Source organism: Meles meles, chromosome Y (genome assembly GCF_922984935.1).
Source record: "Meles meles chromosome Y, mMelMel3.1 paternal haplotype, whole genome shotgun sequence".
Classification (NCBI taxonomy): domain Eukaryota; kingdom Metazoa; phylum Chordata; class Mammalia; order Carnivora; family Mustelidae; genus Meles; species Meles meles.
In genome coordinates, this window is record NC_060088.1 from 11506538 (window position 1) to 11529225 (window position 22688).

The 22688-nt window shown below is 37.3% G+C and overlaps 2 protein-coding genes and 1 pseudogene across 2 annotated transcripts in view; 1 reads left to right on the forward strand and 2 right to left on the reverse strand.

Annotated features, from left to right (window-relative positions):
* Window positions 1-22688, reverse strand: part of LOC123935787 (protein WWC3-like) — a 227969-nt gene that overhangs the window by 133247 nt on the left and 72034 nt on the right. Inside the window, exon 2 of the mRNA XM_045996595.1 lies at window positions 4006-4115. Coding sequence (XP_045852551.1) covers window positions 4006-4115 — 110 coding nt within the window. The remainder of the gene's footprint in view (window positions 1-4005; window positions 4116-22688) is intronic.
* On the reverse strand, window positions 6014-6196 carry LOC123935955 (annotated as a pseudogene).
* On the forward strand, window positions 10905-12948 carry LOC123935858 (interferon gamma receptor 1-like). The gene is made up of 2 exons (XM_045996698.1): window positions 10905-11056; window positions 11089-12948. The coding sequence occupies exons 1-2, from the start codon at window positions 10969-10971 to the stop codon at window positions 12423-12425; spliced, it is 1425 nt and encodes a 474-aa protein (XP_045852654.1). The 5' UTR covers window positions 10905-10968; the 3' UTR covers window positions 12426-12948.

Consider the following 22688-nt stretch of genomic DNA (forward strand, 5'->3'; position numbering starts at 1 on the left):
TCTCCTATTATTTCTGATGTGGATTCCTCTGCACCATGAACTGGTAGAGTGCCTATTCTGCCCGTCTTTGGGTCGTTTTCAGAGTTGGTTGCATACATGTAGGTCTTGCCTACTCCCCTTCATCTTCCCGCAGAGTTCCAATTTTAATACCTGCAGTCTCAGATTCTTTGCCTTAAAAAGGCATAAGCTATCTCAACAAATTTGGGGACTCTGAAGATCTCAGAGATAAGGTGGTGTGACCCTGAAACTGCTGACTTCAACACTTCCCACATCCCTGTTCTGGGTCCTTCCAGTTACATTCAAGGTAGTTAGAAGGAAATCCTTGGTGGTTACTAGGATTTAAGATTCATAGCCATGCCCAGAGTGCTCTATGTGTAGAAACTGCCTACCAGCAACTGGAAAGATAGGTCCAGAAGACAAAATACCCTAATTACCCAGGACACACATAGATAATGAGGCACCTGGTCAGCTGGGGACACAGAGAGGGCCTCCCTCAACAGAGCCTCACTAAGCAACATGTGAGTGGTGGATTCACCTTAAATTCTTCTTGACACTTGGGTAAGTGGGTAGGTAAGCAGCTGGCTCAGGGCAGATCTTACTCCAACTGCCCAATCTTTGCAGTGAAGAAAGAGCTTCAAATCACTTATGTGGTAAGTATATCATGAGTCTTTGGGCCCTTCCAGCCTACCCAACACTAAATAAATTGAAGGAGAGAAAACACACTGAGAGGAAGCTATATTTCATATCACCAGGACTGAAAAATGACAAAAGGCAGAAACACTAAGGGTAGCTAGAATGAAAATGGGAGTGAGTGCAAAAGTGTCAATCTGAGAAAAAAGTGGATCCTTAGCTGGTATATGATTGAGGAAAGCTGATGAAAGGGGAGCAAACCAAGAGTGAGGTGAATAGGACAGATCTATGATGAAGTAGAGCCTAGGAATTACAGTGTGTAAACTGTGCCACCACTGCCATTTTGTGGGCAGCTCATTCTGTAGCAGGCTGTCCTGAACACTATACAAGGTCGAGTAGCATCCCTGGCCCCTGCTCCCTGGATGCCAGTGACTAGATACCTGCAGATATTGCCAAGTGGTCTGGGGAAACAAAATCAGCTATGTTGAGAGCCAGTGCTCTAAAGAGTTTGTCAAAGAAAACGGCATGGTCAAGGACCCATAGTATTATTTCAGCTATTGTCTTTACATAGTTCTCTCCAATTGGAAAGATCAAAAAGATTGATGTATTAAAGTTAAAATTAAATGTGTAAGAAAACATGAAGTTAAGGTAATCACTTGGACATTTATTGTTTCAAGAAAGTTTTAAAAGTCCATTTTTAAGGGATGCAGGGATGGTTTAACATTCACAAATCAATCAATGTGATGGAACAAATCAATAAGAGAAGAGAGAAGAACCACATGGTCCTCTCCATTGATGCAGAAAAAGCATTTGACAAAATACTGAATCTGTTGTTGATTAAAACACTTCAAAGTATAGGGATTGACAGAACATTCCTGAACTTCATAAAATCTATCTATGAAAAACCCACATCAAATATCATCCTCAATGGGAAAAAGCTCACAGCCTTCCCGTTGAGATCAGGAACACGACAAGGATGCCCACTCTCACCACCCTTGTTCAACATAGTATTAGAATTCCTAGAAACAGCAATCAGACAACAAAGAGAAATAAAAGGTATTCCAATTGGCAAGGAAAAAGTCAAACTCTCTTCGCACATGACATGATAATTTATAGGGAAAACCCAAAAGACTCCAGCCTGAAAGTAATAAAACTCATACAGCAATTTAGTAATGTGGCAGGACACAAAATAAATGCAAAGAAATCAGTTGCTTTCTTATACACTAACAATGTAACTGCAGAAAGAGATATTAGGAAATTGATTCCTTTTATAACAGCACCAAAACATAAGATACCTGGGATTAAATCTAACCAAAGAGGTAAAGGATCTGTACTCGAGGAACGACAGAACACTAAGGAAAGAAATTGAAGAAGACAAAAAAAAGATGGAAAAACATTTCATGCTCATGGATCAGAAGAAAAAAACATTATAAAAAACTGCCTAGAGCACTCTGTATTTTCAATGACATTCTAATCAAAATTCCACCAGCATTTTTCAAAGAGCTGGAGCAAACAAACATAAAATGTGTATGGAATCATAAAAAATGCCAAATTGCTAAGGAAATGTTGAAAAAGAAAAAATGGGGCATCATGTTACCTGATTTCAAGCTTTACTACAAAGCTATGACCTCCAAGATATCAAGGTACTGGCATAAAAACAGACACATAGACCAGTGGAACAGAGTACAGAGCCCAGATATGGACCCTCAACTCTATGGTCAAATAATCTTCGAGAAAACAGGGAAAAATATCTAGTGGAAAAGAGACAGTCTCTTCAATAAATGGTGCTGGGAAAATTGGACAGCTAGGTGTAGAAGAATGAAACTCAACCATTCTCTTACAGCATACACAAAGATAAACTCCTAGTGGATGAAAGACCTCAATGTGAGACAGGAATGCATCAGAATCCTAGAGGAGAACATAGGCAATAACCTCTACAACATCACCCACAGCAACTTCTTTCAAGATATGTCTCCAAAGGCCAAGGAAACAAAGGCAAAAATGAACTTTTGGGACTTCATCAAGATCAAAAGCTTCTGCACAGCAAAGGAAACAGTCAACAAAACAAAGAGGCAACCCACAGAATGGGAGAAGATATTTGCAAATGACAGTACAGACAAAAGGTTGATATCCAGGATCTATAAAGAACTCCTCAAACTCAACACACACAAAACAGATAATGATGTCAAAAAGGGGGCAGAAGATATGAACAGACACTTCTCCAATGAAGACATACAAATGGCTATCAGACACATGAAAAAATGTTCATCATCACTAGCCATCAGGGAGATTCAAATTAAAACCACACTGAGATACCACCTGACACCAGTTAGAATGGCCAAAATTAACAAGACAGGAAACAACGTGTGTTGGAGAGGATGTGGAGAAAGGGGAACCCTCTTCCACTGTTGGTGGGAATGCAAGTTAGTGCAGCCACTTTGGAGAACAGTGTGGAGATTTCTCCAAAAATTAAAAATAGAGCTTCCCTATGACCCTGCAATTGCCCTGCTGGGTATTTACCCCAAAGACACAGATGCAGTGAAAAGAAGGGCCATCTGTACCCCAATGTTCATAGCAGCAATGGCCACAGTCGTCAAACTGTGGAAAGAACCAAGATGCCCTTCAACAGACGAATGGATAAGGAAGAAGTGGTCCATACACATGATGGAGTATTATGCCTCCATCAGAAAGGATGAATGCCCAACTTTTGTGTCAGCATGGATGGGACTGGAAGAGATTATGCTGAGTGAAATAAATCAAGCAGAGGGCATAAATTACCATATGGTTTCACTTACTTATGGAGCATAAAGAATAAAGGGAGGACATGGGGAGACAGAGAGGAGAAGGGAGTTCGGGGAAATTGGAAGGGGGAAACAAACCATGAGGGACTGTGGACTCTGAGAAACAAACTGAGGGTTTTGGAGGGGAGAGGAGTGTGGAGGTTGGGGAGCCAGGTGGTGGGTATTATGGAGGGCATGTATTGCATGGAGCACTGGATGTGGAGCATGAACAATGAATCCTGGAACACTGAAAAGAAATTTATTTTAAAAAGTCCATTATTGCATAAATAGTCTTCTCACTGTAAAAAAGTCTCACTTCTTGTCTACAAATTGCCTGGGAAATATATTCCTTATATTAGACATTAAAGCCCTAATGCTAAAACATAATACATTTGCTCTTCAGCAAAACAAAAAGCAAGGTATATCTAAACAACTGGTTAACTTTTGGAAGAATTCAGCTAATGAAAACTTTACATTAATAGAACTAGTTTAATAATATCTTACATAAAAACTTTATAAAAAACTTTCTGTCGTCTTTGAAATTCAGTATGAACACTCACTGACATAAAATTATTGAATGAGACACTTTCCTTACTTTTTATGTGGTCCGTGTAATAAATTCCAATTTGTTTATCATATACAGTTTCCCATCCTAAAGGAAGTTCATCCCCAACACAATCAGCAAAGGTCAGTGGCTTTGTTATCCTGAAAAATAAAGCAATGAAAAAAAAAAAGGAATGGAGATTAGAGACAGTTGTAGATACGTTTGCTGAATCAATTCTAAAACTGAATCTTAATATAGAATTATTTTATCTAATACAGTTGATTGCTCTAATCCAATTATTTGGTTGGAAACTAATTCAAAATCTTTCCCATTAATAATAACTATATGAGTAGTCAAAATAAAAAGATTAAAATATCAAAACCTAACTTTAAAGAGCAGTGAAAATATATACTCAGGGGCGCCTAGGTGGCTCAGTGGGTTAAGCCTCTGCTTTCGGCTCAGACCATGATCCCACAGTCCTGGGATTGAGCCCCACATTAGGCTCTCTGCTCAGCAGGGAGCCTGCTTCCTCCTCTCTCTCTGCCTGTCTCTCTGCCTACTTGTGATCTCTGTCAAATAAATAAATAAAATCTTTTTTTAAAAAAAAGAAAATATATACTCGGTTACTAAAAAAGAAAAAAAACTAATAAAACAGGCATTTTTTCAAAGAATCATATCTAATAATGTTGGGATGAAAGGGATGTAGTTCACATAAAACAACAGAATACCTATCTTCTTCCTTGATTTCCTCAGGAAACTTTCCACCAAGAAACTTTTAGTTTCCATACTTTAAACATCAACAATGGCATAAATCTATATCAAACATGATGCTATTTTTTTAGAGATGTATTTATTTATTTTAGAGAATATAAGAGCATGTGCACATGAGTGCAGGGGAGAAGCAAAGATAGGGGGAGAGAAGCAGACTCTCCATTGAGCACAGAGGCTAATGTGGGGCTCAATCTTAGACCCAAAGATCATTGCCTGAGTTGAAGTCAACAGTTGGCTGCTTAACCAGATGAGCCACTCAGACACCCCAAAATGTGATCTTGGTTAGAATCAATTATTCAATGAATTCAATGTTAATCATTAGCCAATTACAAAAAGCAAAGGACAATATATTAGGACACTATTCAGCAGCATATTAAAAACCCAGAAATAGAAAATCAAAGCTAGTAAATTCTTCAAAGCTGAAGTCTGTAGAATTAACATGCAAAAATTAGTGGGTTTTTTACACCAGAATAAATAATAGAAAATCCCATTTATAAGCATAACACCAAAGAGTTAAATGATTAAGAATACATTTGGTGAAGGAAGTTTAAGATTTATATACTGTAACATATATGACAACAGTGAAAGAAAATAAAAAGGTAGAGAAAGGGAAAGATAAACTGCTTACAAGGATTAAAAATTTTAACATTGTGGGACACCAGGGTGGCTCAGTCATTAAGCATCTGCCTTCTGCTCAGGTCATGATTCCAGAGTCCTGTGATCAAGCCACACATGGGACTCCCTGCTCACTGAGGAGCTTGCTTCTCCCTCTCCCATTCCCCCGTGTGTGTTCCCTCTCTCGCTGTGTCTCTGTCAAATAAATAAATAAAATACTTTTTAAAAATTTTAACATTGTAAAAATAGCAATATTCTTGAAATTGACCTCCATGTAGGAAAAAATATATAATATAAAATAACCTCTCTCACAGAAAGAAATGTATAGCCAAATTTTGAAATCATATGAAGAGAATGATGTCAGAAACATAGCACACTAAGTTATAAGGCCTTAAGACATCTGTCCACAGAAACACTGAAAATAAACTAGAAAATAACTAAGCTAACTTTATAGGAGATCTGGAAGCCAGCCAATGAGCTACAGCAACCAAACAAATGTCAAGTCAAGAAAACACTGGGTTCAACTGAACCAGGAAGAAATAGACAACCTGAATAGACCGATATCTAGTAAAGAGATTGAAGCAGTGATCAAAAACCTCCCAAAAAACAAGAGCCCAAGACCTGACGGATTCCCTGGGGAATTCTACCAAACTTTCAAAGAAGAAATAACACCAATTCTCCTGAAGCTGTTCCAAAAATTAAAGCAGAAGGAAAACTTCCAGACTCTTTTTATGAAGCCAGCATTACCCTGATCCCCAAACCAGGCAAAGACCCAACCAAAAAGGAGAATTTCAATTAGCAATAATCGCGCCTCGGATAAACCTCATTGGCTACGATACTGCCACTGCGCAAAGCTTAAAAGGAGAATTTCAGACCAATATCACTGATGAATATGGATGCTAAGATTCTCAACAAGATCCTAGCAAACAGGATCCAGCAGCACATTAAAAAGATTACCGACCATGACCAGGTGGGATTCATCCCTGGGCTACAAGTTTGGTTCAACATTCACAAATCAATCAATGTGATAGAACAAATCAATAAGAGAAGAGAGAAGAACAACATGGTCCTCTCCATTGATGCAGAAAAAGCATTGGACAAAATCCAGCATCCGTTCCTGATGAAAATGCTTCAAAGTATAGGGATAGAGGGAACATTCCTGAACTTCATAAAATCTATCTATGAAAGACCCACAGCAAATATCATCCTCAATGGGAAAAAGCTTGCAGCCTTCCCGTTGAGATCAGGAACACGACAAGGATGCCCACTCTCACCACTCTTATTCAACATAGTATTAGAAGTCCTAGCAACAGCAATCAGACAACAAAGAGAAATAAAAGGTATCCAAATTGGCAAGGAAGAAGTCAAACTCTCTCTTCGCAGATGACATGATTCTTTATATGGAAAACCCCAAAGACTCCACCCCCAAACCAATAGAACTCATACAAAGTCAGTGTACAGAAATCAGTGGCTTTCTTATACACTAAGAATGAAAATACAGAGAGGGATATTAGAGAATTGATTCCATTTACTATAGCACCAAGAACCATAAGAACCTGGGCATAAACCTAACAAAAGAGGTAAAGGACCTGTACTCGAGGAACTACAGAACACTCATGAAAGAAAATGAAGAAGACACAAAAAGATGGAAGACTGTTCCATGCTCTTGGATTGGAAGAATAAACATTGTTAAAATGTCTATACTGCCTAGAGAAATCTATAGTTTTAATGCCATTCCGATCAAAATTCCACCAGTATTTTTCAAAGAGTTGGAGCAAATAATCCTAAAATTTGTATGGAATCAGAAGAGACCCCGAATTGCTAAGGGAATGTTGAAAAACAAAAACAAAATTGGTGGCATCACGTTACCCGATTTCAAGCTTTACTACAAAGCTGTGATCACCAAGACAGCGTGGTACTGGCATAAAAACAGACACATAGACCAGTGGAACAGAGTAGAGAGCCCAGATACAGACCCTCAAATCGATGGTCAAATAATCTTTGACAAAACAGGAAGAAATATATAATGGAAAAAAGACAGTCTCTTCAATAAATGGTGCTGGGAAAACTGGACAGCGATATGTAGAAGAATGAAACTCGACCATTCTCTTACACCGTACACAAAGATAAACTCAAAATGGATAAAAGACCTCAATGTGAGACAGGAATCCATCAGAATACTAGAGGAGAACATAGGCAATAACCTATTCAATATCAGCCACAGCAACTTCTTTCAAGATATGTCTCCAAAGGCAAAGGAAACAGAAGCGAAAATGAACTTTTGGGACTTCATCAAGTTCAAAAGCTTCTGCACAGCAAGGAAACAGTCAACAAAATAAAGAGGCAACCCACAGAATGGGAGAAGATATTTGCAAATGACAGTACAACAAGGTTGATATCCAGGATCTATAAAGAACTCCTCAAACTCAACACACACAAAACAGATAATCATATCAAAAAATGGGCAGAAGATATGAACAGACACTTCTCCAATGAAGACATACAAATGGCTATCAGACATATGAAAAAAATGTTCATCATCACTAGCCATCAGGGAGATTCAAATTAAAACTACATTGAGATACCCCTTTATACCAGTTAGAATGGCCAAAATTAGCAAGACAAGAAACAACGTGTGTTGGAGAGGATGTGGAGAAAGGGGAACCCTCTTACACTGTTGGTGGGAATGCAAGTTAGTGCAGCCACTTTGGAGAACAGTGTGGAGATTCCTCGAGAAATTAAGAATAGAGCTTCCCTATGACCCTGCAATTGCACTGCTGGGTATTTACCCCAAAGATACAGATGTAGTGAAAAGAAGAGCCATCTGTACTCCAATGTTTATTGCAGCCATGGCCACGGTCGCCAAACTGTGGAAAGAACCAAGATCCCGTTCAACGGATGAATGGATAAGGAAGATGTGGTCCATAAACACGATGGAGTATTATGCCTCCATCAGAAAGGATGAATACCCAACTTTTGTAACAACATGGACGAGACTAGAAGAGATTATGCTGAGTGAAATAAGTCAAGCAGAGAGAGCCAATTATCATATGGTTTCACTTATTTGTGGAGCATAACAAAGAACATGGAGGACATGGGGAGATGGAGAGGAGAAGGGAGTTGAGGGAAAATGGAAGGGGCGATGAACCCTGAGAGACTATGGACTCTGAAAAACAACCTGAGAGTTTTGAAGAGGCGGGGTGGGGTGGGGGGAGGTTGAGGAACCCGGTGGTGGGTATTAGGGAGGGCACGTACTGCATGGAACACTGGGTGTGGTACAAAAACAATGAACACTGTTACGCTGAAAATAAACAAATAAACAAATAAAAATAAATTCCAAAAAAAGAAAACACTGGGTTCAAAATAGTATGAAATTTTATGTCCCTTTTTATAAGCCATTACTCATCCCATCCACAGTGCTAACCTCTATGATTTCCATGAGGAACCCACTTTACCCTCACAAGACTTGGAGCCCTTCTGAAGAATGATAGTCTAACTCTCAAGGAAAATGAAAGGCACACAGAGACGGTACACTTGTAGGATGAATACAAAATTGTGGACTCCAAAGCAAAAGACTGAAAGCATTTGAACAACTAGAAGCTTCAGAAGCAAATGCATTCAGAATCATGAACATTAAGACATTTAAATCAAACATACATATGAGATAGATTAGGCCAAAAAAGGCACACAAAAGCCAATTTCTAGAAAACACATAAGACCTTAAGCCTTTGCCCTGGACTGATATAAAGCTTGAACATATTGAAAACATACTACGGGAAGAACTGCAAAGAATAGAAGTTGTGGCTCCTTATCATATGCCCAATTTCCAACAAAAGATAAATAAGAATACAAAGAAACAACAAAAAGAACCATTAAACATACAAAAGTGAATCTCCAGAAACCATTACTAAAGGAATTCAGTTGACAGACTTACTGAATAAAGTCTTTTAAACAATAAACTTAAATTGGCTTAAAAGCTAACAAGAACAAAAACTAAATGAAAAAGTATGTAAATAAAGTCTCAGTATCAACAAAGAGAGGGGCACCTGGGTGGTTCAGTCATTATCTGTCTGCCTTAGGCTCAGGTCATGATCCCAGGTTCCTAGGATTGAGCCCTGCATCAGGCACCTTGCTCAGCGGGGAGCCTGCTGCCCCCTCTCCCACTCCACCTGCTTGTGTTCCCTCTCTTGCTGTGTCTATCTCTGTCAAATAAATAAATAAAATCTTAAAATAAAAAGAGAGAGATAAAATCACAGAAATAGTACCTCAAAAATTATGAAGCTCAAGTATATAATAGTAATAACAATAATAATAATAATGATAACTCAAATATATGAGATAAAATCACTGAAATAATATAAAATTCTGAAGCTCAAATATATAATAATAACTTAATAATTACTACGAGGTTCAAAAGTGCATACAGACGCAGAAAATAGAATCAGAAATGAAGACAGGCTATTTGATAATACTGAATCTGACAAGCAAGGGAAAAAGTAAACAGAGAATAAAGGGCGTATATAGCACCAATAAGCAGTTCTTATGAAAGTCCTACAAGAAGAAAGACAAAAGGGAAAGAGATAACTTAAAGAAATAATGGCCAAAAACTTCACAAATATGAGGAAAGACACGGAGCTATAAACATGAGAAACTCAATAAACCAAAAGCACAAATAACCCAAATATACCCCTACCAAGATACATTATATGAAGTCAAACACAATGAGAGAATCTTCAGAGCAGCAACAGAAAAGGAATTTATAACCAAGGAAATGTCAATATCATAAGCTAATTTATGAGCAGGGACATCACTGGCCAGGATACAGTGGGATAATATATTTAAAATTCCTAAAGAATAACTATTTATGGAAAATTTGACCTAAAAGATAAATAAAAAGATAAATAAAACTAAAAGATAAATAAAAGATAACAAACTATTTTTAAAAATAAAATTAAGACATTCCCAGATAAAGGAGAAGCAGGGTCCCTGCTAAGCAAGGAGCCTGATATAGGACTTGATCCCAGGATGCTGGGATCATAACTTGAGCTGAAGGCAGACTCCTGAGTGAGCCACCCAGGCATCCCGGATCTAGCAACTTCACAACTGGGTATTCACTCTAAGAAATGAAAAAACATTTTTCTAAAAGACATACACACCCCTGTTTATTCCAGTAGTATTACAAGAGCCAAGATATGAAAACAATGTAAGTGCCCATCAACTGAGGAATGGATAAAGATGTGATGTACACACATGTATAGACACACGTATACATGATATACACACAATAGAATATTACTCAGACATAGGAAGGAATGAGATCTTGACCTTCTTGCCATTTACAACAACATGGATGGAATTAGTGAATAAAACGCTAAGTGAGGTAAGTCACATATAGAAAGACAAACATAAGAATATACTTAATTGTGGAATCACAAAAAAAGATTGGATAAAGAAAGCAGACTCAAACATACAAAAAACAAACTGTGGTTGCCAAAAGGGAAGTAGATGGGGGATGGGCAAAATAGGTAATGGTGGATTAAAGGAGTATTGATATCGGACGCGAGGCTCCGGCTGTAAGCTGAACGCCGCATTCTCTCAGGGTCGCTCCGCGAGTCACCGCCGAGCAGCATGGCTCTGCGACTTCTGTTCCTCCTCGTCTTGCAGGCCGGGAGCTGGGCTGAGGTGAGCCCCGCGGATCTGGAACTGCCTTCAGAGAGTGCACACAAGCAGGAGGAATAGCAGTGCCAGTACCAACCAATATTAATATTAAGGCCTATAACTTTAATACTGTCCTGTATTGGGACTACCCAACCATGCCACAGACCCCTGTTTTTACTGTACAGGTAAAGAACTATGGGGAAGCAATATGGATTGATGCCTGCAATACCTCTCAGCACTTTTGTAATATCTTGTCCGTAATTAATGATCCATCACTTTCTATCTGGGCCAGAATTAAAGCTAGGTTTGGACAAAAAGAATCAGCCTATGTAGAGTCAAAAGAATTTATTCTGTGTAAGCAAGGGAACATTGGACCACCTGCAGTGGGCATCAAAAAGATGGAAAACCAAGTCATCATTGACATATTTCACCCTTTAGCTAATATAAGTGAAAGCGAGCCAGTACCCATATATGATCAAAGTAATTGTCACATATTTATATACACTGTGTATTTAAGAATAAATGGAAGTGAGAGTCCGTATCCGATGTTAGTAGAGAATGAAGATGATTGCAATGAGACTCAGTGCCACCTCGTTATCCCAGTGTCCTCTCTGAGTTCGGACTACTGTATTTCAGCACAAGGGGTCTCAAAAGATTGGTTTGTTAAAACTGAGATGTCTGAGGAACTTTGTATTACCACTTCTGATGATAACCACATAGAAGATTCTCTTTGGATTCCAATTGTTGCCATTCTCCTACTTTTTCTAGTACTTATTCTGGTATTTGTATATTGTTACACTAAGAAGATGAATCCATGTAAGAAGGAAAGCATCATGTTACCCAAGTCCTTGGTGTCTGTCGTAAAAAGTGCCTCTTCAGAGGCAAGGTCTGAACCAAAATGTGTATCACCCATCACCTACCAGCCAATTGTCCCAGAAAATGAGAAGATGGGTTGGGAAGACCAGTTGTCTCCAGCCACAATTGTAAGTATGCCCACTGAAGAAAGCCTAGGAAAAACAGAACACCGAGAAGACGTTTCCAGTGAAATTGAAGTGGTGACCGCTGAAAAAAATACTTCTGACATGGCTCCTGGTAGCCCTCTGACCCCAGGAATGGGAGAAAGTTCTGTCCATTCAAATAGTAACCAGTCTGAACCCTGTGTCGTCGCCTTAAACTCCTATCACTCCAGAAATGGTTCTGATAGTGGCGTTGTGGAATCCGACAGCTTCTTATCTGACTCTGAATTTCCTCCAAATAATAAGACTGAAATAAAGACTGAAGGACAGGAGTCTGTAGTGCTGAGAAACACTACCACCTCCTTTGGTTACGACAAGCCGCATGTGTTAGTGGATCTGCTTGTGGATGAAGGTGGCAAGGAGTCCTTGATTGGTTATAGACCGACGGCAGATTCCAAAGAGTTTTCCTAATCAACGAAGATGTGCCAACTTTGAAGGACTGGCTTTTCCCATACAGGTTTTCCATTTTGATTTCCTGAAAGGATCACCTTTCAGAAATTGTATCTTTGTCAATATTAACCAAAGAAGAGTATCTGGGTTTACATAAAGTGCCAAGAGCCTCTTTGGCACTGTTATATTTGGTCTGAAAACTGCAGAGGCTTTGAAAAAAAAAACAAATCATTGTCACAGTTGGAATTTTCCTTCTGGGTGGGCTGTTAGTGAAAACTCTAAGTAAGAACGCTGCTTCCTATGATAGTAGGTGAGATAGGCTAGGATCCTTTCCAGTCACTTCCAAGACCTAGAAAAGATTTTTTTTCTTTTCTGTACCTCAGCATGATACTTGTTTTTGGAAGTCTATGTATATAGTGTAAGTGTTTATGTATATATATATACATATATATATATATATATATATATTTTTTTTTAATAGAGCATGAGAGCATGAGTAGGGGATGATGAGAGGTAGAGGGAGAGCAAGAGAATCTTAAGTAGGGTCCACACCCAGCACAGAATCTGATGTAGGGCTTGATCTCATGACCCTGAAGTCAAGAGTTAGATGCTTAACTGACTGAGCCATCCAGGTGCCCCTATGTATATAGTATTTTTTTTTAATATATAGTATTTTTAAATGCTCACTTTCAAAAGAAATCCTGAAAGCTTCCCCAAATTGAATTTAAATTCTAATTCAAATCAGTAGACTTAATAAAGAATATGTAAATAGAAACATAATATGTTTTTATATGGAACATTGCATTTGGAGATTTATAAATAAAGTATTTTTAAAATTCAAAAAAAAAAAGGAGTATTGATATCCATATAAAATAAATAAGTCACAGGAATGAAAAGTATAGCACAGGGAATATAATAAATTATAATAACTTTGTAGGGTGGAAGTGATGTAGGAGTTGTTGAATCACTATGTTCTACTCCTGAAAGTAATAAACATTGTATGTCAAATAGTGAAGGTTTTCTCCTGTACAAAGTCAGTCCTTTTAGGCCAAAAGAGGTAACCATTTTTTAGTGAGAAAAACACGGCAAAAAACAAAGGACTTAGAGAAACATAACAGTTACATTTTAAGCCACAAAATAAGATTCAAATTTAAGAACACAGAAATCACACCAACTACCTTTTCTTAGATCACAGTGGAATAATAGAAATCAATAGCAAAAGGAAAGCTAAAAAAACAAAAAAAAAAAAAAACCTGTGAAATATTTTTAAATTAACAGTCTTCAACAACATTGTGTCAAAGAAAATGTCACAAGGAAACAGAAAATATTTGAAGACAAATGAAAATAAACAAGATAACAAAACTCATGGGACATAGCAGAAGAGTCCCAAGAGGAAAGAAAATTAAGAGTTGCAAATGCCTACATTAGAAAAAGAAGAAAGATCTCAAATCAAAAACTTAATTGAATACCTCAACAAACTAGAAAAAGAAAAAGTTAAACCCAAGATTGGCAGAAGAAAACAAAGACTGAGCAGAAATAATAAAACAAAGATTAGGGGAGGGCCCAAGATGGCAACACAGGAAGACCCTGAACTCTCCTCCACCTCCACTGAATTGATACCAACATATAGAGTAATTCCCCCTGAAGAAAACTGAGAGCTGAAGAACAGCTTCTTGGGATAGAGAAAGGATAGAGTCACCACAGGAAAAACAGGAGGTGACGCAAGGAAAGGGTAACTACAGGAACCCCACACCTATACCACAAATGGCAGTGCAGAAGGATAATAGTGACTGAAGAATAGGACAAGGTTCATCCCCACTGGGGCAGGGGGAAAAAAGTCATTACTTAAAAGGGTAACTAGAATATAAAGGATCCAGTCCCAGAACTCTGCCCAAGGTTGGAAAGCTGCTAGAATTCTCCTTGAAGTCAAAGGGGTAAAAGAGCCAAACTGTTAATGCTCTTCCTCCATCTCTATAGCACATGTAGGAGCAGGATCTGGGCACCCTAGCCAACCTACCACCTCACAGAGTGAAGGGCCTCTAACCCACACCACCCCTAGCTGTCCAACCAAGGTGGTATGCATCTTAGTGCACACTGGCACATCACTAGACAGTACCCATTACAGTCAAGGTAAAACAGGTGCAAAGCTTTTGGGAACACTCCACGCTTCAGCTCCAGATGACTTGCCAGGGCATCCACTACTTGGAGTACCCCAAGATCTTTGAGACACCATCCACTTCAGTGGCACCAAGGATGCCCCAACTTGACCCTCTTCATTTCTAGGAATCCTAACAGATCATCCTTTAGGCAGGGAGCACTGGGAGCCCCCACCTTGTGCCAATGTCAACTGTAGCTTTTCTACCGAGCATCCTTTATGTGAAGAGCCACAGGAACCCTGCCCCTGCCAATTTCAGTTCTGCCATCCTACCTGGTTGGCCTTAACATAGAATCCCAAGGTACCCAGAGCCCTGCTAGAGCTCTAGCCAGCAAGTCAGCTAAAGCCAACAGGCACACACAGTCTACACTAGGCATATTACTATAAAAGGACATTCATCAAGTTCAGAAGAAGTAGCCATTACATCTAATTCATAGTCATAAATAGCAATGTAATCAAAATCCAAGACAGAGGTATATGCTCCAAGCAAAGAAAGACAAAATTTCTGAAAAATAACAAAATGAAACAGATACAAGCAATCCATCTGATAAACAATTCAAAGTAATGGTCATAAAAATGCTCACTGGACTGGATAGAAGTGGACTCAGAACTTCAAATATGAGATAGAAAATATAAAGTAGAACCAATCAGAGTTGAAGAATACAGTAAGCAAAAACAAATGTGCACTAGAGGAAATCAACAGCAGAATAGAGGATGCAGAACAGATCAGTGAGGTGGAAAACACAGTAGTTAGCACCCAAGCTGAAGGGTAAAAGAAAAAAAAATTTCAGAAAGTGAGGATAAAATAAGGATCTATGGAACATATGCATTAGGAGATCTCAGAAGGAAAGGAAATAAGGAGGAAAAAAAAATTTATTTTCTAAAGCTAAACACTTTCCTAATCTGAAGGAGGAAACAAAAATTTCTGATCCAGGAGGAACAGAAAGCTTCTAACAAGGTGACAAAAAGGAGGTGCATACCAAGACATAATAATTAAAAAGGCAAAATTAAAGATAAGTGAGAATGTTTAAAGAAGCAAGAAGCAACAAGACACATTCAAGGGAAATCCTATGAGGCTATCAGTTGATTTTTCAGCAGAAACTCTGAAAGCCAGAAGACAGTGGCATGATATATTCAAAGAGCTGAATGGGGAAAATCTTCAGCCAAGAACTATTTGGAATAGGAAAGATAAAGAATTTCCCAGACAAACAAAAGATAAAGCAGTTTATCACAACTAAATCATCATTAAAGTGTTTTTTTTAAAAAGGATTTTATTTATTTGAGAGAGAAAGAGAAAGAAAGAGATTACAAGCTGGGGGAGGGGCAGAGGAAGAGGGAGCAGCAGATTCCCTGCCGAGCAGGATGCCCCATAAGAACCTCTTACATAGAAAAGAAAAGGCCATAATTAAAATAGAAAATTATGAAGGGAAAACCTTTCTAAATAAGTTTTTAAGTTTAATTCAAATGTTGTTAATATAAAGTGCTGTATTGTTACAGATGTACAAAGAGAAACTCGGCACTTCCCTACAACACCATGTGCTCCTCACAAGCGCCCTCCTCATCCCCATGACTCTTTAACCCACTCAACTACCCACTTCCCCTCTGGTAACCATCAGTGTTTCTCTATAGTTAAGAGCCTATTTCTTGGTTTGCTTCTCCTTTTTTTCCCATGATCATTTTCTTTGGTTCTGAAATTCCCTGTAGGAGTGAAATCATATGGTATGCATCTTTTTCTCTGATTGGTTTATTTCACTTAGTATAATACTCTTAGTTTCAACCATACTATTGCAAATGACAAGATTTCACTCTTTTGATGGCTGAGTAGTATTCCATTATATGTATATATACCACATCTTTATCCATTCAATGGAGATTTGGGTACTTTCCATAGTTTGGCACGTTGTGGAGGTGCTACTGTAAATACTGGGGTGCATGTGCCCCTTAGAATCACTATTTTTGTATCTGCTGGATATATATCCATAATTGATGGATCACAGGGTATTTTACTGCAAATTTTTGAGAAACTCCATACTGTTTGAAAGGAAAAAAACTTTAAGAATAAAATCAAACTTCCAGTAAAGATAGTAGAGTGATCACTGGTAAAGCTTGTACAGTTAAAAGATGAAAAGTAAAGTCAATTATATCTAAGAAATAAGAGGAATTTTAAATAAAAACACATTACAAATGATAATATATAAAAATGACATTAACCTAAAACATGGAGGGAGATAAAAATGAACTTCTTTTATTTTTCTTTTTTTTTTTTTAAGTAAACTCTAACCCCAACATGGGGCTCAAACTCAATACTCTGAGATCGAGTTTCATGCTCTACAAACTGAGCCACCCAGGCACCCGAAAAATGAAGTTCTTTTAGAATGTAACCATCATCTTAATTTAAACTCTTACATAATTGGGATATTATTTTTGAGCCTAATGATAACCACAAACCCAAAACATGTAATTGACACAGGAAAAAAATAAAAAGAACAGAAGCCAAGAATAACATTACATAAAGCCATCAATCACAAGGTGGAAGAACAAGAGAAGAATAAAGAAAGAAAGAACTACAAAAATAACTAGAAAACAATTAGCAAAATGGCAATAAGTAGATACCAACCAAAAACTACTTAAGCTATAAATTGACCAAATGTTGCAATCAAAACATATGCTGTTTCTACTCAGAGTGACTGAGGAGATAAAAAAACAAGACGCATATGTATGCTATCTATAAGAGGCTCACTTCAGACCTGAACATACACATACAGCCTGACAGTGAAAGGATGGAAAAACATATACCATGCAAATGGAAGAGAACAAAAAAAAAAAAAAACAAAAAAAAAACTAGGGCGGCATTGCTTTTATCACACAATATAATGACGAGAAGATCAGTTCAACAAGAGTATATAACAATTGTAACTATCTATCCACCAATAAAGGATCACCTAAATATACAGAGCAAATTTTAGCAGACACAAAGGGATAAATTGACAGGAATATAATAAGAATACAGAACTTAAGCACCTCACTTACATTAATGGACAGATCATCCAGACAGAAAATCTACACAGGAACAATGACTTTGAATGACACTTTTGACCAGATGCACCTAAAAGCTACATGTGAACCATTCCACCCTCAAAGAGTAGAACACATGTTCTTTCCAAGTGGACAGATCAGTTGTAGGGACACAAAACAAGTCTCAATATGTTTAAGATTGAATTCATATCAAGAATCTCTCCTGACCAAAATGCTACGAAACTAGAAATCAATTACAAAAAAAAGTCTGTAAAGTACAGGAACACATGCAGGCTAAAAATATCCTATCAAACAATAAAACGGTCAACCAAAAATCAAAGAGTTAATAAAAAAAAAATACACGAAATACATGGAGACAAATAAAAATGAGATCCAATGGTCCAAAATCCTTGGGATGCAAAGCCTCTTCCTTCGGCTCAGGTCAGGATCCTGGAGTTCTGTTATCAAGCCCATTATCAGGCTCTCTGGTCTGTAGAGAGTCTGCTTCCTCCTCTCTCTCTCTCTCTGCCTACCTCTCTGCCTACTTGTGATCTCTGTCTGTCAAACAAATAAATAAAATCTTTAAAAAAAAAAAAAATCCTTGGGATACATTTAAAGTAGTTCTAAGATCCAGGGCACCTGGGTACCCTCAGTACAAGCCTACCTCAGAAATCAAGAAAAATCGCAAATATAAACTTAGACATAGAGGAGCTAAAAAGAGAAGAAAAGAAAGGCTGAAATTAGTAGAAGGAAGGAAATAATAAAGATCAGAACAGAAATAAAAGAAACAGAATTTTAAAAGAAAAAAAAAAAAAAAAGACCAGGAAAAGCAAGGGCTGGTTTCCTGAAAAAGTAAATAAAACTGATATACTTTTAGCCAAAATTACTACAAAGAAAACAGAGAGGACTCAAATAAAATCAGAAATCAAAGAGAAGAAATAGACACCACAGACATACAAAGGATTATCAGATAACCATGAATATTTGTAGGCAGTGAGTTGGACAACTTGAAAAAAATGGGTAAATTCCTAGAAACATACAATCTTCCAATATTGAATTAGAAATATATAAAAAATTTGAACAGTAGTTCAAATTACTAGTAAGGAAATTCAACTGGTAATCAAAAAAACCTCCCAACCAACAAGAGTCCAAGAGCAGGTGCTGTGACAGGTGAGTTCTAACAAACATGAAGAGATAATTAATTTATACTTCTCAAACTCCTCCCAAAAGTTGGAGGAGGAAGGATGACTTCCAAATCATTCTCCAAAGCCTGCATTTCCTTGATACTACAATCAGACAAACTTACTACAAAACAAACAACTATTCAGGTCAATACATCTAATAAACACAGATGCCAAAATCCTCAAAGAAATATAGCAAACCGAATTCAACAATACATTAAAAAAAAAAAAATCCTTCTCCACAATTTGGTGAGATTTAGTCCTGGGATGCAAAGATGGCTTAGTGTTCACAAATCAATTAATATAACAGACCACATCAATAAGTGAAAGGATAAAAACCATATGACACTTTCAACAAATACAGAAAAAGTGTTTCACAAAGTACAGCATCCATTCATAATTAAAAACTTTCAGTAAGTAAGTTTAGAGGGAACATACCTCAAGCTAATAAAGGCTATTCAAGAAAAACCCACAGCATCCTCAATGATGAAAGACTGAGAACTTTTCCTCTAAGATAAGGAACAAGACAAGGATTTTCACTCTCGCCAATGTTATTCAACATAGTACTAGAAGTCCTAGTTACCGCCATCAGAAACAAGAAGAAATAAAAAGCATCTAAATCAGTAATGAGGAAGTAAAACATTCACTATTTGCAGGTGACATGATACTATATGTAGAAAACCCTAAAGACTCCACCAAAAATCTGCTAGAGCTAATAAGTGCATTCAGTAAAGTCACAGAATACCAAATGACTACAAAGAAATGTATTTCTACACACTAATCATGAAGTAGCACAATAGAAATTAGGAAAAAATCCCATTTACTATTGAACTAAAAAGAATAAATACTTACAAATAATTTAACCAAGGAGGTAAAACAACTGTATTCTCAAAACTATAAGACATTCATGTAAAAAACTCAAATTCAAGATGACAGAAACAAATGAAAAGTTTACTGTACCAGTGGATTGGAAAAATTAATACTGTCAAACTGTCCATAATCTGCAAAGCCATCTACAGATCTAATGCAATCCCTATCAAAATATGAATAAGAATCTTTCACACAACTAGACCAAATAATCCTAAGATTTGGGTATTAAATCTTAGGTACAAATCCTAAGATTTGTAACCACAGAAGAGATTAATTATCAAGTCAATCTTGTGAAAATAGAACAAAGTTAGAGGCATCATAATCCAGCTTTCCAGATTTCTGGAGATACTATAAAGCTATAGCAATCAAACATTATGGTATGGTACTGGCACATTGGAACAGGATAGAGAGCTAAAAAATAAAGGCATGTCTTTATCAATTAATCTATGACAGCACAGATCATCCCAGTGTTCATGGCAGCAATGTCCACGATTACCAAACTGTGGAAAGAGCCAAGATGCCCTTCAACAGATGAATGGATAAAGAAGTTGTGGTCCATATACACAATAGCATCTTACGCAGCCATCAGAACAGATGAATACCCAACTTCTGCATCAACATGGAAAGGACAAGAGGAGATTATGCTGAGTGAAATAAGTCAAGCAGAGAGTCAAAAATCATATGGTTTTACTTACTTGTGGAAATAAGGAATAGCATGGAGGACATTAGAAGGAAGGGAAAAATGAAGGGGAAGGGAAATCAGAGGGGTAGATGAACCATGAGAGACTATGGACCCCGGGAAACAAACTGAGGGTTTCGGAGGGGAGAGGCAGGGGACAGGTGAGCCTGGTGGTGGGTATTAAGGAGGGCACGTATTGCATGGAGCACTGGGTGTTATATGTAAACAATGAATCACGGAACACTACATCAAAAACTAATGATGTACTTACTGTGTGGTGACTAACACAGCATAATTAAAAAATAAAACAAACAAGCAAAAAAAAAAAAAAAAAACCAGAATAAGAAACCCAAACAAAAATTTAGAAAATATACTGAAAGGCAAAAAATCAAAATTTCAAAAGTCAGGGCTACTAAGCCTTAGAACCAGACATGGCAGAGATGTGAAAATTATCAGACACCAGTAACTTAAAACAACTATGGTTTATATGCCAAGGACTTTAATGGATAGAGCAGAAAATATGGAAGAACAGATGGCAGTGATACACAGAGATGAAAACCTTAAGAAAGAATGAAAAAGAAACACTACAGTTTAAAAACATTATAATCAGAAGAATGTTCTCGATGAGCTTATTAGGTAGGACAGGGATAAGGTGAGAATTTTTAAGAGTGAAGATATCTTAGTAAAAATTCTTTGAAACTAAAAAGGACAGAAAATGAAAGTTGAAATGGGACCAGAATATTGAAGGACAGTGGGACAAGTACAAAAGGAATACTATAGACAGTAGGTCTCATCTATGGACCTAGAAGTGGTCTGTAAGCAAGCTCCTGCCCTGTTAGTCATGGTATAAGAGTTCAACAAACTCAGCCATGGTGTAGGTTTATAAAAGAGGCCTATAATTGGGCCAGTAAGTCAAAGAAAAAACCAAAAGGTAAATTAAAAAAATATATTTGGAGAAAAACAAAAATGAAAAGATACCAAAACTTATGAATTACAGCAAAAGCACTTCTCAGAGTGAAGTTTATAGTAATAAATGCATATTAAGAAACAAGAAAAAGTTCAAATAAACAACCTAACTTTATATCTGAAGAAAGAACTAGGGAAAGAACAAAATAAGCCCATAATTAGCAGAAAGAAGGAAATAATAAATTTTAGAACAGAGATAAATGAGATAGAGAATAGAAAGACAACAGGAAAAATAATAAATGGAACTAAGTATTGGTATTTGGAAAAGATAAGAAGAGATTAATTAATTCCTAGAATCATTCAACTTACCAACACTGAATCATAAAGAAACAAAGTCAGAAGAGATGAAAACAACTAAGGAGATCAAAGCAGTAATCAAACCCCTCCCAATATAGAAAAGCCCAGAACCAGATGATTCACTGCTAAATTGTACCAAACATGTAAGAAAAATTAATACCAATCTTTCTCAAACTCTCTCAAAAAAACTGAGGAAGAAGGAACACAACTAAGTTCATTTTTATGAAGCTAGCATTACCCTGATTCCAAAACCAGGTAAGTACAACTAAGAAGTCTATAGACCAACATCCCTGATAAGTACAGGTACAAAAATGTCCAACAAAATATTAGCAAATAAAATTCAACAGCATATTAAAAAATTACATATTATGATCCCCAGAATGCAATGATGGCCTAACAGACAAATCAGTAATAGCATGAAGACTAAAAACCATAGGATCCTCTCAATATATACACCAAAAGCACTTGAAAGTTGAAAGTTTTAACATCCCATCATTATAAAAACTCTCGGAGTGCCTGGGTGGCTCAGTTGGTTAAGCATCTGCTTTCAGCTCAGGTCATGATTAGGATCCTGGGGTCCACCCCTGCATCAGTTTCCCTGCTCAGTGGGAAGCCTACCTCTCCCTGCCTACCCCCTGCTCACAATAAATAAGACTTAAAAAAAAAAAAAAAAAAACTCTCTGAAAAACAACCTGAGGGTTTTGAAGGGTCAGGGGTGGGAGGTTGGGGCAACCTGAGGGTTTTGAAGGGTCAGGGGTGGGAGGTTGGGGGAACAGGTGGTGGGTAATGGGGAGGGCACGTTTTGCATGGAGCACTGGGTGTTGTGCAAAAAGAATGAATACTGTTACGCTGAAAAAATAAATAAAATGAAAAAAAAAAAACCAACTCTCAATTGAATACAGAAAGCCTAGAAGGACTCATATGGGGAAATACCTTCAAAGGCCTTAAATGAGAAAACACAGCCAACATAATACTTAATAGTGAAGACTTGAGAGCTTTTCATAGGATCAGAACAAGACAAAGGTACCTTTTCTCACCACCCCTAGGTAACACAGTACAAGAAGTCCTACTAGAACAATTAGGCAAGGAAAAAAACAAATTAGACAGGAAGATGCAAAATG